The sequence below is a fragment of the Platalea leucorodia genome, assembly GCF_965183815.1.
Source record: "Platalea leucorodia genome assembly, chromosome: 1".
Classification (NCBI taxonomy): Eukaryota; Metazoa; Chordata; class Aves; order Pelecaniformes; family Threskiornithidae; genus Platalea; species Platalea leucorodia.
Genome location: NC_138823.1, coordinates 22,137,212 through 22,155,052, shown reverse-complemented (window position 1 = coordinate 22,155,052; position 17,841 = coordinate 22,137,212). Strand labels below are relative to the sequence as shown.

The window sequence follows — 17,841 nt, the reverse complement described above, 5'->3', positions numbered from 1 at the left end:
TGGGAAGGTGATGGAGCAACTAATCCTGGAAACCATTTGCAAGAAGTATTCAGCATGGATTTGCAAAGGGGAAGACATGTTTACGCAACCTGACCGCCTACGGTGAGGTAGACTGGCTTGGTGGACGAACAGAGAGCAGTGGATCTCTTTACCTCAAGTTCAGAACGGCTTTCAACAGTGTCTCCCATAACATCCTCATAGACAAGCTGACAAAGTATGGGTTAGATAAATGGACAATGAGGTGGACTGAAAACTGGCTGAACTGCTGGGCTCAAGGAGTTTTGATCAGCAGCACAAAGTCCAGCTGGGCAAAGTTCACTAGTGGTCTGTCCCAGGGGTTGATACTGGGGCCACTACTGTATGACATAGAATCATAGAATCATAGAATAGTTTGGGTTGGAAGGGACCTTTAAAGGTCATCTTGTCCCACCCCCTGCAATGAGCAGGGACATCTTCAACTAGATCAGGTTGCTCAGAGCCCTGTCCAACCTCACCCTGAATGTTTCCAGGGATGGGGCATCTACCACCTCTCTGGGCAACCCATTCCACTGTTTCACCACCCTCATTGTGAAAAATTTTTTCCTTATGTCTAGTCTGAATCTACCCTCTTTTACTTTAAAACCATTACCCCTTGTCTTATTGCATCAGGCCCTGCTAAAAAGTCTGTCCCCATCTTTCTTATAAGCCCCCTTTAAGTACTGAAAGGCTGCAATAAGGTCTCCCCGGAGCCTTCTCTTCTCCAGGCTGACAGCCCCAACTCTCTCAGCCTTTCTTCATAGGAGAGGTGTTCCATCCCTCTGATCATTTTCTTCATTAATGACCTGGAAACAGTCCACCTTCAGCAAGTTTGCAGATGATACAAAACTAGGAGGAGTGGCTGATACACCAGATGGTTGTGCTGCCGTGCAGAGTGGCCTCAGAGGCTGGAGTAATGGACCCACAGGGATCTGAATTGCCACAGAATCACAGAATGGTTGAGGTTGGAAGGGACCTCAGGATGTCATCTGGTCCAAACCCCCCTCCACTCAAGCAGGGTCACCTAGACCATTTCCAGATGGTCCAGAATCACCATTCTGTGATTCTGTAAACATCTGCTACATGCTGCTATCAAGGCTGAGATGCTGGGCTCAGTGGAGACTTGGTCTGACTTAATATGCACTTACTTGGATCACTTTACAAAGTTTTCCCCTATATAATACTATGAAGGATATGTTCTGCTGAAAGATCATTTAATTCATTCGTCCTACAATGAACATAGACTTTCTCCAGTTATAGATGGTCCACTATATCTAATTATACCCTTACATTATGCATAATTTAGATGCTATGAACATTATGCTATGTTCATCTTGCGGCCTGCCAGCTTTCTGAACTTGTTCAGTAGCTGCTTTTTGAAACAGCAGGGGTATGGCTGCTCTGTGGAGGGGAAACCTGGTCTTACGGTGAGCCAGTGAGACCTACTACTTCAGTGCTATCAGTACCTGCTGGAAAACCAGCTGTCTGGAAAATTACATGCAGGGACATTTCACACAAGGGCAAATAGATAATGTTCATGCCAGCACTTCAGTAGTTGCTGATTGGACTGGACTCTACAAAGAGACCGAGGACAGAACTGAGCTTGATGTATAGCCCTGGATCTTTGAAATCAGAGTCTAAACAAGAGTTAATCTCCAATTTAGAATTCCTTAGGTGTAGTAGGTAGCATCTCTGCAACGGAGCTAACCACCTATGACATTTCTGAGAAAAGCAATGGATACATTTTATTCAAAAAATGGATCTGGAAGTTTAAACATAAATAGTAAAACCATAACTGCAAGTTAGTTCTGAAAGTGGATGTAAAAGACAGTGTATGAAGGATGTTACTGGAAAGGTATCATAGGTGCTTAGTAGATTGTGGATAAGACTCCTCTTACTCTTTCTGTTGCTGTTGTCCTTGTAAAGCAGCATATCAGCCTTTGATTTCCTTTAAAGTATATCTGTAGTCCTCTTTATGAGACGGCCCTGAGGGCAAGGGCCCTGAATGAAAGGACTGACCGGTTCAATGGATCAATCCAATAGTTGGTAGGATTCGTGTGACTCGTTTCAAGTGGAGAGGATGGGTGTCCAGAATTACCTTCTTTCTCTCCCATACACACAAATATGCATACAAACTGTAGTGTCTGCAGAAACCAATAGTTTATTTAAAGCAAAATTTTAAGGGCCAAAGTTAAAGCAAAATAAAATTCTTATGTATTTTCCAGAAAGTTGTAAGAAATTTGATCTTACTTAGCTACTTAATGAATCAGAAGTTATTAAAAGTCTCTGCTGTGTGTTGTGGTCCCATATCAATGTGATTATGAAATTCCTCCCTGATTTTCAACTCTTTTCATGTTTGAACACAAATTAGCACTTCTCACCATTTTTTTTTTCTCAGTACCATGAACAAGAAGCAAATCCTTTTGCCACATCCAATAAATGAACTTTTCATTTCTCTGCAGGAAAACTACTGTCTTGCAAAAATAAGAGGTCATATGTCTGCTTATTCAAGCTACAGAAGCTGAAGGGTATTTAAGATACCAACATCTGCAGTCCTATATGCAGATAAACTCCTGGAAGACAGACTGATTTCACCCTTTCTTTAGGACCTCAAAGCTACTAAAGTAACAATATTTTGTTGTGGATTTTTTTTATTACTGAGGTAGAATGTTTTACTTTTGATAGGTGTGTAATATTCATTAAACTTATCTAGAGCAAATGTAGAATATGAACACGGCACATATACATGGTACTGTGCCAGTAGAGATCAGAAGCAAGTTTAAATGGATTTGATATCTCAGTCTTGACTGGTAAGGCATCCGATGAAGAATAAAATAATTTAGGTTGGAAAAGACTCCTGGAAGCCATCTAGTTCAATTCCCCACTCAAAGCAGGTCCAGCTAGATCACGTTGCTCTGTTGTACTGGGATTTCTTTGCTGGACACAGCACTCCACATGTGGTCTCAGCAGTGCTGAGTCGAGGGGAAGAATCACTTTCCCTGATTTGTGGGCAAGATTCTTGCTAATAAGCTCAGGACGCCATTGGCCACATTTGCCGTGAGGGCGCATTGCTGGCCTATGTTCAACTTGTTTTCCACAAAGGGATCCAGACCTTTTTCAGCACAGGTGCTTCCCAGCCAGTCAGCTCCAGCCTGTACTGGTGCCTGGGGTTGTTCCTCCCCAGGGGAAGGACTTTGCATTTTCCTCTGGTGAACTTCATGAGATTCTTGTCAATCCATTTCTCCAGCCTGTCAAAATTCCTCTGAATAGCAGCTCTACCCTCGTGTATATCAATTATCTTTATTAACCAAGGACTTGTTATACATAATTTGAGTGTCTTTGTTGGATATTTAAGGTGAGTACCATTCTAGGGGCCACATTCTGACAGATTGTCTACAGAGATATTTACACAGATCTCAGTAGGAACATTTGTAGGGTAAAAACAATCAGAGCTTCAAAGTTATTTGGGCACTGAATTGCTGCTAGTTTCAATGGGAAGCACCAAAATAACTTAGATGTTCTAGAACTAAGGCATTATTCAACATAAGATTAAGTCTTTGAAATCTGGGCCCAGAACTCATTTGCTGATATCTATTACTCTGCCAGAAAAAAGGTGGAAATTGGCACTTGCAAATTATATACTATTTTGGTCTTGTGCATAAGTTCCTTCCTCATGAATCTTTGTCAAGACCAGAATAATTTCAAAATTTAGTGTGCCTGACTCATTGAGGGAGGGTATGGGAAACAAATTACTCATGTGAAATTTTTTTCTAGTGCCCATCTCCGTTCCTCGTCAAAATCAAGAGACACACAGCACTGTGAAGATCCTTCATGTGCTTTACAGGAGGGCCTGTAAGTAACACTTTAGGGTTAATATAAAGGAACTGTGGATAGTAATTATGGACTGAGTTAGCTGTTCTAAGGTAAAAGGACTTGCTTTAAGTTAATTGTTGCCACCTTGCTGATTGGAGAGTCTATTCCTAAAGTTCACGAAACAATTTTGTCCTAGGCTCTCCCAAAACTATGTATAGTGATATTGTGTAGAGGAGAAGGGACTATGTAACCTCTCATGTTCCCTTCCATCCCATGAAATTTTCTGTGTTTTGTAGAGTTGTTTTTGTCAACAGGCAAACTACAATTTGGGTTTCCCAAACTGTGCCTCCATTCCTGCCTGCGCTTTAAGGGAATAATACGTCTGTGGGTCTGCTGCACCAGAGCTTCCAAACGTAACATGGCCCATAGTGGTATAAGTGAGAAAATTTGATTTCTTGTTCCACTTTCCTTCCATAGCTGTCCATTTTCTACAGCTGCCCATGACACATTTTGTGTGTCCTGCTCTCAGTTCCCAGCTCAGTCAGATATAGCCTGTGCTTGCAGTGGAGAAACACAGGGAGAGGTTCATCTCACTTGACTTTGGATAGCTCTGCCTGAGTAATCCAGACTCTTTTCATAGTCAAGACAGAGAAAAAGCTCTCATAGGATGCAATCCATCTCATGGAAGGGTAGACTTCTACAACAGGTCTGAAGTAATTGCCGTTTTCACCTCATTGACATAAAGACAGATAGCTCAGATGTGGACATTACGCTACAGCCATCTGATATTAGATAACATTTAACCAATTTGTGGCATCCTAAAGACTTGATAATATCTTATAGTGTTCAGAATTTTCCTGAGCCATGTATTTTAAATAAATGAAGAAAAAGAGATCTTGATCAGTTGTTATTTTTGTGCATTTGTTTTTGCACATGTATAAGTTGTTGTTTTATTTGCATTGCTGTGTTGTTCAGTATTTCAAGTTCCTATGTGCACATATTTGATTAGATATTTTAGTCCTCACTTGTGTTTGTTGTGTTTAGTACCATTTACTCTCCTTCCCCCTGCAGTTAAAAGCAAATAATGTGAACACAAGAAATGATAGGCGTCTCAACAAAGCCTTGGGGATAGTTACATAACATTGCTGGATTTTTGACTGGGCTTTTCTTTCTTTGCTGAATGCCCTGCATTGACCAAAGGAAATAATGTGTGCCTGCCTCCTGTATTTTTGCCTCTTACTAAACCGTAGTTCAGCGTTGTATTTTTTGACAGTATCCAAAAAAGGGAAGTAATTCTCTTACATTTCAATGTAACTGATCCAGGCTAGGAGAGAAGGCTGCTGAAACTGCCAAAAAAGGAAATATTTGGTTTTATATTCTTATTGTGTGCTTTGCCTTCCTTAGTTCCTTTATAAAATCCAAACAGGAATTATGAGGCAAAGATCACTGTGTAGCTGAAGCTTTAGCATCAATAGGATATAAGTTTCCCATTTAACCTAATGTCTCTCTTAATAAGAATTTATTTTTATGTATGAAGATCCTGTGCACTGCACGGGGCAGAGGGCCTGCCAAACTGCCATGCTATTCCTGAAATCAGCTTAAACAACAGAGAAAAGTTGTGTCAGACTTTGTGTGAGGGCACAAAAACTGGGTGGTACTAATCAGTCCCAACTCAATGGGACTTGTAGGTTCCCAGCTTTGTCTGAGTTAGGTCTGCATCAAAATAGAAAGTAGACTTAAAGATCTGACTCTGTCATGCTTTGCCAAATCAGCTGTGTGTCTGCTAAGAAAGCTAATTATTTAGTAAATCCAATTCTTTTTCTCACTATATGTTTTTAGGACACATCCACTTCTTCCATTGTATTACAAATTGGCAAAGAGTTTGCATGGGTGGCTGATCCATATGCTAGAAATGTAGGCCTGGTGATCACCTTTAAGTAAGCAGTAGCCTGGGTAGAGAAGGTTTCAGAAATACACCCTGCAAATATAAGGAGTTTCAATCCATCACAGTTGGACTAGATGATCATTGTAGGTCCCTTCCAACTGAACTTATTCAATTCTATTCTATTCTAAACTGTAGCAAGCCATCATCAGATATTGGGTGAGCAAGGGACTAGGACAGTCCAAACTGGTAGTGAAGATGGCCACATCTTGAACAATTAATATGGAGGAGTCAGGGAAGAAATGATATATGTTGTGAATACGTACTGTATAAAAATGACATAGCTCTAGGGCTTGTGGCTGAGCTGGAAAGGCATTTTCTAGGGACTCTTGATGCTATGTACTTATACTCTGCTTACTTAAAAACTGCAGCCAATATCTGAAATACCACAAGCAAGATCTTAAAAACTCTTTAAAATTTTCCTCTTTTATTTAAAAATGAAACTAGAAAAATACCTCTTAATTATATTGCATTAATTTCAGTACATCACAAGCCTTAAGAAGTATGGCCCAAACTCCTTGCTGGAGAGGCTCCTTTTGAGAATTTGTTCTCATAATTACTCCTGCCAGCATGCCATATGGTAGGTTAATATCATGCTTCCAGATCTGAGTAAGCATTTCCTAGAGAGGGAAACTAAGGCATAGAGAGGTTCCCCTTGGACCCTACAGAAAAATCAGGTTCAAAGGCAGAGCTAGAGCACAAGGGTTTCCAGCTCCCCTCTGTGGCGTACATCACGAGAAACTATGGTAGAAAGAAACTGGCACTTCAGAGCAAGAAACTGCTTTCCAAGAATATTTCTTTCCTTATGCTACATAAGTAATGGTAGCAGCCCCCACATTAGTTCATGTTACAGGACAGAATAAAAAATGCTTTGCTTCAGACTGCAGTTGAAATGAAGGCTTTGTTCTTGTCAGCCTCCTGTTAGAATTTGTATCTGCACCTAACAGCTTCAGGAGAGCTTTTGTGATTTATGTTTTCAAGAGGAATCATTCCGTAAAGTTCTCAAGGTTTACTATTTCTTTAAGCACTGAATTAGCCTCTTAAATCAAGCCAAAGATTTAGCCAGAGCCAGAGTGTTATTTTCCTTTCCCAAGCATTCACAGCTGTTTAAGTGCCTGCTGATACAAGAATTTTCAGCCTCCACATTTTTTTAGGTTTAGAGTTTTCATCCTTTGTGTGATTCTCCTGTGCTGAATATCTACTTCTGTTGCTGATGTCTCATGGGGGAGGTGTCAGACAAGCCACAGAGATGCACACTGTGAGCCTGACTCTGACCCCAGTGGTGGCTGAGCTCAGAGACGGGCTCTGCAGGGGACAGGGACGCTCCCTTCCCAAGCTTTAGCAGTCACACAGAGACACCTGAGCATCCATGCCACAGGCTCCAAAAATCAGTGACTCCTTACGATGTCTTTCCTGCCTTAAAACTCCAGGTTCATGCAGGTTAGGGACAAACCTGCCATGTATGTGCTGAGCAGTGCAGTGATCTCATGTAACAGCATTGAATCTGCCCAGTAAAGGAGACTTTATTACAAATTCTGTCCATATTTTGCAAGTCTCCAGCCTCCTGGTCCAGAAGGACGGCTTTTGTTAATTCTAAGGCTTCATTCTTAACTCTCTCTCCATGACTTCGATGCAGTCATGCCAAACTCCCAGCCACATATTGCAGCCATTTACCCAATCCTTATAAACATTAAGAAGAATACACTATACCCATACATACATGCAGAAACTATGCTTGAGAAAAGCTGTGAAATCAGTGATGCAAAAGAAAACTCAAAATGTGTTATTTTCTCACATGGAAGTTTTGGCAGAATAATACATAAATGCTAGCTTTTTAGCATTTGATGTTTATGGCTTCTTAAATCAAGAACAGAACTCCAGATCTATTCACCATACAGGGCAATTTTTCTTAGATCTACCAAGAAGACGTGGCAGCACGTACTGTTTAAGGATCCGACCTAGGAAGTTCAGGATTCGCTGGCAGGGTTTGCTGGCTGTTGGGTCCGGTTCTGCATGACTCCAGGATGATGAACATCTCCTGTTTAATTATGTTTTCTAAAAATGCCTCATTATTTCTAGTTCAGTAGGAAGAGGACAAAGCAGACTGTTCATGTAAGCAAAGGACAGCTCTGCTCACGGCAAAGCTGGAGTCCCATGGCTTGTGTGCTACCTCTCCTCACCGTTTAGCTTGCACCACTTTCCCAACCACATGGCGACTTCTACCTACAGCTCCCTGAATACTTCGGGGACGTTAATTAACTGATTTCGCTCCTGTGAAGGAGCTGCTAATTGCTGTTACGCTCCCTTCACAGCTGAGTTCACTGAGGCCCCGGAGGGAAGCAATTTCCTCAGCCTTTCCAAGCACAGTGAGAGTGCCAGGGATTGAGCCCACCCTGAGAGCTACTGCCCACCGTTAATCCCTGCTGAAGCTATTAAGGACTGAAAACACTCAGCATCTTTCAGGATACCCCTCAGCACTAGGAAGGATCAGGCCCAAGTGATGCCAAGGAAAAGCAGCACACCGAGCACAGCAGTCCAAGAAGGTCCCAGCTGGGGTCAGATGCCTGCTCCTATCACCCTCATCTCCTGCTGCATGCAAAGCCGATAATGATGTAACTAATAACTAATTACAGCGAGAGGAAGGGGAAAATTGTGCAGTGAATGCTAGCAGAATTCATAAAGTCAAATGCCAGTAAAATACAGTATGTGTACAAAACAATAGTTTAGTTCCTGGCTACCTGCTGTGTTCAAGCTAAACAAAAGACAAAGTAATACCTTCAGGATGTATTTGCGAAGACAACTGTTCCCTATTATAGGATAAAATTGCAACAGTTTATTTTATTTAATTAGTATTTCATTTGTTCTAGTATATTAAAAGGCTAATATGCATATAAATTGATCTTGCATCTTTGGATAAATTGCATCATAAATATTATTTGTAAAAGAAGAAGGAAAGATGTGAGCACTGGACTGTCTCCCATGAAACTGAATTGAATTTCACAGGACTACTCTGTAATTTACAGCATGGGCATGCTGGTAGGCAGGAGAGATGGTGAGAAGTACAAGCAATTAGGGTTAAAAGTGTATATGGGCCAATTTGTAGCTGTGCTATCCCAGGAGAGACCCAAAGAAGGAATGATGCCTCTAAGACACACTTTCTTCCCTCTGTACTGACCTACCTCCAGCTGAAAAAGGAGAGCTTCGTTCCCCATCCCCGGGCAGCGTGCACATGCTGCTCCACCCGTTCCTCCCTCCCTGGCAGCTGCTCTGGCTGCTCCCCGGGGGTCGAGCCCCACTCCCCTGCATCGGGTTATCGATGGCAAGTTTCCATGCTCCCCTGTTTTCCTTCCTAGTGCCCCTGCAAGGCAAAGCTAGCATCTGCGGGGAAGCACTGGGTGCTATGGGAGGCTTGCTCTCATTCTCTCCTCATACGTAAACAAACACATATATGTACATATGAACTGCTGTGTCTATACAGAAAATGAGAAATCAAAGTGTACAAAAAGTAAAAGGACAAAGATACTTTGACAAAAAGATAGAATACCTTTTAGAGTCATCCCTTCCATCTTTATATATGTGATATCGGGGATGGACATCTGGGTCTCACGCAGGGCTGTTCAGCCCCCATGTGAGTCAGACCTGCATTTTTTGCAATGTGAGGTACTATTGATCAGCCAGTTAAAAGCACATCATTGTCAATAGTGTGACCCTGTAACTAACAGTATTTTTGTTTTCCTTTCCTTTTAGTTTGAGCTATCGCAGTGTCAGCAACAACCAGAAGAAAATGCAAACGCTTGTCTCAATAGCCCAGAATGCCTGGGGAATTTTTATATCTGAAAGGAAGCCTGGCTGGAAGTATCTGATGCAGCTTTTTGCAGTTAGCTCTGCAGTTGGCTTCCTCTCAAGCTTTCTCTTATTCCTTGGCATGCACTTCTCCCTGGCACACCACCCTTTGGGTCCCTTATTGATTTCTGGATTCATCTGGATCTCGCTTTCTATCGCGCTCTCCTGTTGCAAGCACCTGCGCTGTTTTAGTGTCCTGTTCCTTCTTTCTTGCGGACTGCGAAATGGCAGGAATGCTCTTATTACTGCTGGCACAGGCATCGTGGTGGCCGGCCACATCCAAAATATTTTTCACAACCTAAAGGTTCTGGCAGACAGTATAACCTGTCATTTGGAGTATGAGCAATTTGCCTTGATAAAATATTATGTTGAGGCAGTAAAATGGATTTACGAGGCGGCCAAGCTTTCCACTGAACTATCTAAATATATAGTGTTCCTAAGGCACGAATTCACACCATCTTATTCAATTTCAGATGATGCATTAAAACAAGAGCTAAATGACACAAGGCAAGAAATCCAGAGAGTTGCTAACCAGATATCTTTTATGCTGACTATACTGCCCTATATAGGCCAGAAAGTACTGCCTGTAGTGGGGATTTTTCTAGCTTCTTTTGGAACTGGCCTCTTTATCAAAAAATTTGTGGGCTCTCACAGTGCCAAATTTAAGAATACTTATATAAGTAAAGAGTTCATTGTGTTTGATGAGCACCAAAAGCAACAGCAAAGACCCTGCCTTCTGCCACTTAACAGAAAAGAAAGAAAAGATTACGTGACAATCCCATCTTTCTGCCTCACAAGGAAGGACAGAAAAAACATGCAGTATTTTTTTCTCCCTGTAATTATTCATCTTTGCATCTGGCTTCTGTTTGCTGCAGTAGATTATTTATTTTATTGGTTAATTATTTCTGTGAATAAACATCTCCAAGAAGTACCGGATCTAGAGATTCAACTCAGCCTCTTTCAGCAAGTAAGTACTTATCAGTACTTTATATTTCTTATTTTAGTGTTGAAATATTTCTCTTCATCTTCAGCAGCTGCAGGAGCAGACGTACAGCCAAGCCATCAGTTCTTTCATGGCATTATCATTCATTTTCTTTCAAAAAGGGCCATTGCCTTTACAGATAGTTATGTTGGATGGGACCAGACAGTTCTCTGCACTTTCCAAAGTATCACCGTATTTCTAGAGAACAGTAAATATAGGAAGAAGGACTTTCATTCCTGCATTTATCTATGTGGATGTTCTGGTTTAACCCCAGCCGGCAACTAAGCACTGCACAACCACTTGCTCACTCCCCCCTGGTGGGATGGGGGAGAGAATCAGAAGAGTAAAAGTGAGAAAACTCGTAGGTTGAGATAAAGACAGTTTCATAAGTAAAGCAAAAGCTGTGCACACAAGCAAAGCAAAGCAAGGAATTCATTCACTACTTCCCATGGGCAGGCAGGTGTTCGGCCATCCCCAGGAAAGCAAGGCTCCATCACGCGTAATGGTTACTTGGGAAGACAAATGCCATCACTCCAAACGTTCCCCCCTTCCTTCTTCTTCCCCCAGGTTTATATACTGAGCATGACATCATATGGTATGGAATAGCCCTTTGGCCAGTTGGGATCAGCTTTCCCAGCTGTGCCCCCTCCCAGCTTCTTGTGCACCTGGCAGAGCATGGGAAACTAAAAAGACCTTGACTAATATAAACACTACTTAGCAACAACTAAAACATCAGTGTGTTATCAACATTATTCTCATACTAGATCCAAAACACAGCACTATACCAGCTACTAGGAAGAAAATTAACTCCTAACAGCCATCTTGGCCTGGATCCAGGGAACTACAGTCCGGTCAGCCTCACCTTGATCCCTGGGAAGGTGATGGAGAAGATCATCACGGAAGCCATTTCCAAATATGAGAAGTCCAAGATGGCTGTTAGGAGTATTCAGCGTGGATTTACAAAGGCTAAATCATGCTTGACCAACCTAACAGCATTCTATGATATGATCACTGGATTGTTGGATGAAGGGAGAACAGTGGATACTGATTGTGCATTTATTAAGGCTTCCAACACTGTCTTCCACAACATCATCATTGACAAACTGATGAAGCATGGACTAGATAAATGGAGAGTGACGTGAACTGAAAACTGGCTGAACTGCCGGACCCAAAAGGTTCTGATTAGTGACACAAAGTCACTTTTGATGTTCCCCAGGAGTAGATACTGGAACCTATACTGTTTAACCTCTTCATTAATGGCTGGAACAGAGGAACAGATTGTAACCACACAAGTGTGCAGATAATATAAAACTGGGAAGAGCAGCTGAAATACCAGGCGATTGTGCTGCCATTCAGAGGGACTTGAAAAGGCTAGAGAATTGGGCTGACAAGAATCTCACAATGTTCAGCAAAGGAAAATGCTATGTCTTGCAGTCCTTGGGGAGGAATAACCTCATGCACTATACATGTTGGGGGCCAACCAGCTAGGAGGTGGCTTTGCAGAAAAAAGCCCTGGGAGTTCTGATGGACACCAAGTCGACCACAAGCGTGCAATGTGCCCTTATGGCAAAGAAAAGGCTATTCTGGGCTGCAGTAGGCAGAGCACTGCCAGCAGGCTGACGGAGGTGATCTTTCCCCTCTCCTCAGCACTGGTGAGACCCATCTGGAGTGCTGTGCCCAGTGCTGGGCTCCCCAGTACATGCATATACTGGAGTGAGTTCAGTAAAGGGTCAAGAAGATAAGTAAAGGACTGAAGCATCTGTCATAAGAAGAGAGGCTGAGAGAGCTGGGGCTGTTCAGGCTGGAGAAGAGAAAGCTCAGGAGGATCTCATCATTGTGTATAAATAATTGATGGAAGGGAGGGGGGTGTAAGAAAGAAGAGCCAGACTCAGTGGTGCAATGGGCACAAATTAAAGGAAATTCCATTTCAACATAAGAATTTTTTTTTTTTTTTAACTTTTCAGGTGATCAAACACTAGAGCAGATTTCTGAGACAGGTTGTGGAGTCTCCATCCTTGGAGATATTAAAAGCCCAACTGAACGCAGCCCTAAGCAACTTGCTGTAGCCTCAGCTATTCTCTGTGTACTGCTGTGTGTGGTTTTGCCTGTGTTCTTCAGGACAGACCTGTATCATGACCTGCCTTGGGTGTGATGCAAGTCAGGGCAAAGAAGGAGCTTAGTCCCACCATCCATACACAGAGGGCCTGTGCCTGAGCCTGTCTGATTCATGAGTCCTGTACGACGAATTTGCTCTCTTTATGTGCAGTCTTCACCCTGTGGAGAGCTGGTCAACTCTGCCAAAACAGAAAATTATGCTGTCATCAGATTGTTTCTAGTTCCCCAAGGAAGTCTAGTCACATTAAAATGAAAAATCCAACCTCAACAGATTTGTCGTAACAAGCCTCAGGGCTGCTGACCTCAGGGAGTCTAGAAAGCTGGCTAGGTGAGCAGGACAGACTCAACAACTTCTTGAGATGTTTATTCTTCATATGAACAATAAAGTTCTTCATGACTTGTGCCACTGTTTCATACTGAGTTCCTAATGCAGTTTTTCCTTGCTTATACATTGGTTCAGTTTAGGGTTAAAATGTACTGAGATAGACTGGAACAGGATAATGTCAAGGAAAGGCTAACAGGCTGAAAATGGGTGGCATACTTTGGGCACCTGATTTTCCCAATGAATCATAGAATCATAGAATTTTTAAGGTTGGAAAAGACCTTTAAGACCTAGCACTGCCAAGTCCACCACTAAACCATGTCCTCGAGCACCACATCAATCCGTCTTTTAAATACCTCCAGGGATGGAGACTCAACCGCTTCCCTGGGCAGCCTGTTCCAGTGCCTGACTATGCTTTTGGTGAAGAAATTTTTCCTAATATCCAACCTAAACTTCCCCTGGCGCAGCTTGAGGCCATTTCCTCTTGTCCTGTCACTTGCTACTTGGGAGAAGAGACCGACCCCCACCTCACTACAACCTCCTTTCAGGTAGTTGTAGAGAGCAATAAGGTCTCCCCTCAGCCTCCTCTTCTCCAGACTGAACAACCCCAGCTCCCTCAGCTTCTCCTCATGACTTGTGCTCTAGACCCTTCACCAACTTCATTGCCCTTCTCTGGACACGCTCCAGCACCTCAATGTCCTTCTTGTAGTGAGGGGCCCAAAACTGAACATAGTACTTGAGGTGTGGCCTCACCAGTGCTGAGCACAGGGCCACTATCACCTCCCTGGTCCTGCTGGCCACACTATTCCTGATACAAGCCAGGATGCCATTGGCCTTCTTGGCCACCTGAGCACACTGCTGGCTCATGTTCAGGTGGCTGTCAACCAACACCCCCAGGTCCTTATCCACCAGGCAGCTCTCCAGCCACTCCTTCCCGAGCCTGTAGCATTGCAATGAGAGGTGCCTGGCCTCTGTAAGGTGGCTAGAAGAGCCATAAGGAAGGGTTACATATCCTCCTGACATGGTCAGAAAAGAGGGCTGAGTGATTCAGTCTTCCTACAGTGTTCCTACACTCAGAGCAGAAAGTTGCCTGCCAGTATGAAATACTGGTCCCAGTAGCATGTCTAATTTAGTCCCTCTCATTCAGCATTTCAATCCACAAGCAGTGCAAGACATCAGCTCCTCTAAGCAAAGGCACCTACTAGAGGAGGAGAGGTGGCTTTGTTTGAGTGGTAACCTTGCGGTCAGAGCACCTGCCTGGGTGGGTGTGGAAGCACTGCTGATCATGTTCTGGGCCACAGGCAAAGCGACAGACACATGCTGCTCTGCTGTTTTACTCTGACCCTCCAACAGATGATCTGAGCAGATTCATGGGAGTGGGAATATATTAAACCATTATAGCTGGATTAGCTAAATATTTGTCTATCAGGGCCACTGAGAAGGTATGTTTTTAACAGTCCAAGTTGTGGGATGGTCTCCCAAGAGAAATGGTGAAAATGCCATCTGAAACATTTGTAAATAGCCAATAAATATATTGTTATAAGTATAGCATATATAGACACTGGATGGACTAGATGATTTATGGTCCTTTGTAAATCTGAATGTCCAACAGGAGAAACATTAAGAAAGGAGGGAATCAGTATTATAATCAACTCTTTTTTTTCCCCTTTTCTTGTCCAGAGGAATGAGAACAGCTTTATCATTGGCATGAGAGAGCATATTGCAAAGACTGATCCTTTCAAGATCTCTCTGTTTAAGCATGACTGCATCCCTCAGCCAGAGCTCAGTCTCTCCACAACATGGATCCAGCTTGGAGTCATCATCTTCTTCTTAATAATTTTTGGGTTATTCTCTGGCTTCCTGACCCAACTTAAAATACTCGTGTCAACTTCATTTTATCCTGACACTGAGATGAAACGGATACAATATTTGCACGCAAAATTACTCAAGAAAAGAGCAAAGCTACAAGAGAAAACTGAGAAGAATGGGTTTGCTAGAACGGTAAGACATCAGCTCTAGGGAAAAAAAAAGTCTCCTTCTCTCAGGTTAGTAGCCAGATCCAGGAAATACTTAACCACTTGTTAATTTCAATTATGGGCTAATAGACTTTCCCCAGTGCTCTCCTGCCCAGGGCCTGGAGACAAGTTGCCTATTGGTAAGATTAGATCATATAATTGTTTTGTTCTGTCCTCCAACACACATGAATCAGACATGATGAAAAGCACCTCCAGCACAATGGGTATTCCTGAAATCTAGACAGCAAATGTTAGGCGTTTGTGATCAGCCTCTTAATATTGAGAAGGAGGTTCAGTTGTTGCTTAGCAAAATGGAAGGTGATACATTTCTGTTTTAAAACACAGTGGGAGTGGAACTGCAAATACCATTAGGAAACAGAACTTTTTGCTTGCAAAAACATTCACCCTGTATATGTATGTATATATGCACTAATGGAAATACAAACACACATGCACATATTTATGGCAAATCCAGATAGATAGCTGCAGACACAAATAGTTTGTTTTGATTTGTTTTTTTTAATAGCTTTCAATACTGACTATACAGGATGTTAGTGTCTAGGCGGTCTCTAACTCAGTAATACCATGATCATAGCATCATATTTCTGTCTTTTCAGGTCAACTTTTGGTTTCCAATACTCAAGGCAAGAGAGGCAGTGAGAAAGAAAGAAAGGACTGTGGCAAATGACAACATGGTGTGAAAAAGACCAAGTGAATCTTTGGATGAGGCTGAGATGCTCTAGCTCCACAGGGACCTGTGTTTTTCACCCATCTTTCCTATGGAACTTCAATTTTAAAATTTACAAATAGGATCAATTCTGGAAATGTGTAGAAAAGAAGCCACAGGAGATAGTGTGCTCTCCACCACAGAGAGCTCTGGGTTACATTAACACTTGTTTTTCAACTTGGAGTCTGCATTGTCTGGCACTTTAGAAAGCTAGGGAGGGTATGTTCTTCTGTGTAAAAGCAATCAAACAGCTTGGAGCTTTTAGGTCTACAGCACAAACCTCTTTGTCTTGAGCTAACAGAGGACATAAGGGCAGCAGCAGGTTTGTCTTCTTCACATTTGCCAGACACTGAAGACAGAACACACAGCAGAGGTTATCCATTGGCTTCTGGGCTGGCCAAGAACCTGACTAGTGGGCTTAGATGTTTCTAGATATTTCTATTATCAGGCTCGACCCTCAACTGCCCCAAACCACTCAGCGTGGCGCTTTCCCATCCCTAGCTTCATACACCTGCTCCTGCCTCTGTAGCCATCTCTTCTGCAGGCCCAGTGCTCTATATGCCCTGCCAGTCTTCTAGCCCAGCTGAACTCCCCCTTCCCACCTCAGCTCCCTCACTTACTTTTTCTGATTTCTATCTCAGAATTTTCTAATCCTCGTCTCTCACCTGGAATTCCTCACTTGGTCTTAGTCTCCCACTTTCACGTATCCGTAGACTGTATCGCTAGTGCAGATTGTCCTGTATCTTTGATGATCATGACAGAAGTAACGTAGCATGCGCAGAAGTGAGAATACAGAGGAATCAGGTGCTGTGGGTGCAAACAAGCTCGTTTTGAGGTGTAGGGGCATATGAGCAGAGGTGAACAATGTTTCAAATCTTGCAGTTTGAGGGAGCTTGTAGAAGTGGCAAAAATGGGCTTAATTATGTTGCTAAAGCCACCATGGAGTTCAATGAAACAAAACTGAGCCAATACAGAGTGCTTCACCTATTCAACTAACATTGGTGATGTGACCTTCATACGACACAAGAACACATGCTAAGAGCATGAAGACATAGGAATGGTTTGACTGACATGGCACTAGAGATTTAACGTAGAGCTAAAAATCCACCCAACACGCAGTGCACTCCTGATTTTCAGCCACAGCCAACTTCCTTCCTTAGGTTGCATAAGAATAGCAAACTACTCTGTCCCTCTATAATATGTGCACAGTCCCAGGACAGCCATTGATCAAAGTCTCTGTTATCTGAATGAATAAAGGCTTATATAAAACTTTCCAGTAGCAAGTGTCAGAAGTTATTTTCCACCTGAAACACTGAAAAACAACAAGCCTTTTTTTCTCTGGGTCTTCCAAACAAAGTATCACTCCTGCATGAACACAAGTGGTTCAGGTTGCCAGTGTGCCAACAATTTGTCTCTAGAAAATGGGGTGCTAGATTAATGCCATGCATTATTGAGGGTTGTGCTGAATGTCTCTGAGTGGCCTGGCTATGTCCTCTTTTGCTAAAGTGGGACAGCCCTGGAGAGTAGCAGAACATCATTTATATCCCCAGGTGCTACTGTCAAGGACCAGTAGCAAAAAGCATCCTGGTGAAAAAGGAGCAAAATGAATGGTGCTCTGAATTTGTTTTCACAAAACAGACTAGCTGTCCAGGTACTATTGACAAGAGGATATATTACTTCACTCTTGCTAGAATTGCAGATGAAAGGGGAAAAGGAGTTAAATATCAGAAGAGCTGAGCATTTTTGGCTGAGTCCTGACAAGTTCATTGCTGGTAGGAGTTGGATGTGCTCCTTTCAGTCCCGAAGGAGCATGTGGTGAGAAGCCCTGATCTCCTACTGATTACAATGCCCCAAGGTGGGGGCATGTCTGATTGACAGCACTGCCACAAAACACTACCCGCTTCACTTGGCATCAGGAGGCAAAATTTGCCTTGGAGTTTCTTGCCTTTCCTGTTTGATGGGGTGTAGCTACCCAGCATACCTTTTCTCTCTGTTGTTCTGCAAGCAGCAAGTGAAAGCTTTGCAGCACACGGGAATGGTTCATTGAAATGACTCAGATGGGGGTCA

The 17,841-nt window shown here is 42.8% G+C and overlaps 1 protein-coding gene across 1 annotated transcript; it reads left to right on the top strand.

Annotated features, from left to right (window-relative positions):
• The first annotated feature begins 3,830 nt into the window (after positions 1-3,830).
• Positions 3,831-16,128, top strand: DCSTAMP (dendrocyte expressed seven transmembrane protein). The gene is made up of 4 exons (XM_082312721.1): positions 3,831-3,867; positions 9,518-10,580; positions 14,713-15,033; positions 15,665-16,128. The coding sequence occupies exons 2-4, from the start codon at positions 9,555-9,557 to the stop codon at positions 15,746-15,748; spliced, it is 1,431 nt and encodes a 476-aa protein (XP_082168847.1). The 5' UTR covers positions 3,831-3,867; positions 9,518-9,554; the 3' UTR covers positions 15,749-16,128.
• The last annotated feature ends 1,713 nt before the right edge of the window (positions 16,129-17,841 follow it).

Coding starts and splice junctions, on each gene's coding strand:
- DCSTAMP (XM_082312721.1), top strand. CDS start 9,555: ATGCAAACGCTTGTCTCAATAGCCCAGAATGCCTGGGGAATTTTTATA. Junction 10,581..14,712: donor AACTCAGCCTCTTTCAGCAA/GTAAGTACTTAT, acceptor TTTCTTGTCCAG/AGGAATGAGAACAGCTTTAT. Junction 15,034..15,664: donor AGAATGGGTTTGCTAGAACG/GTAAGACATCAG, acceptor CTGTCTTTTCAG/GTCAACTTTTGGTTTCCAAT.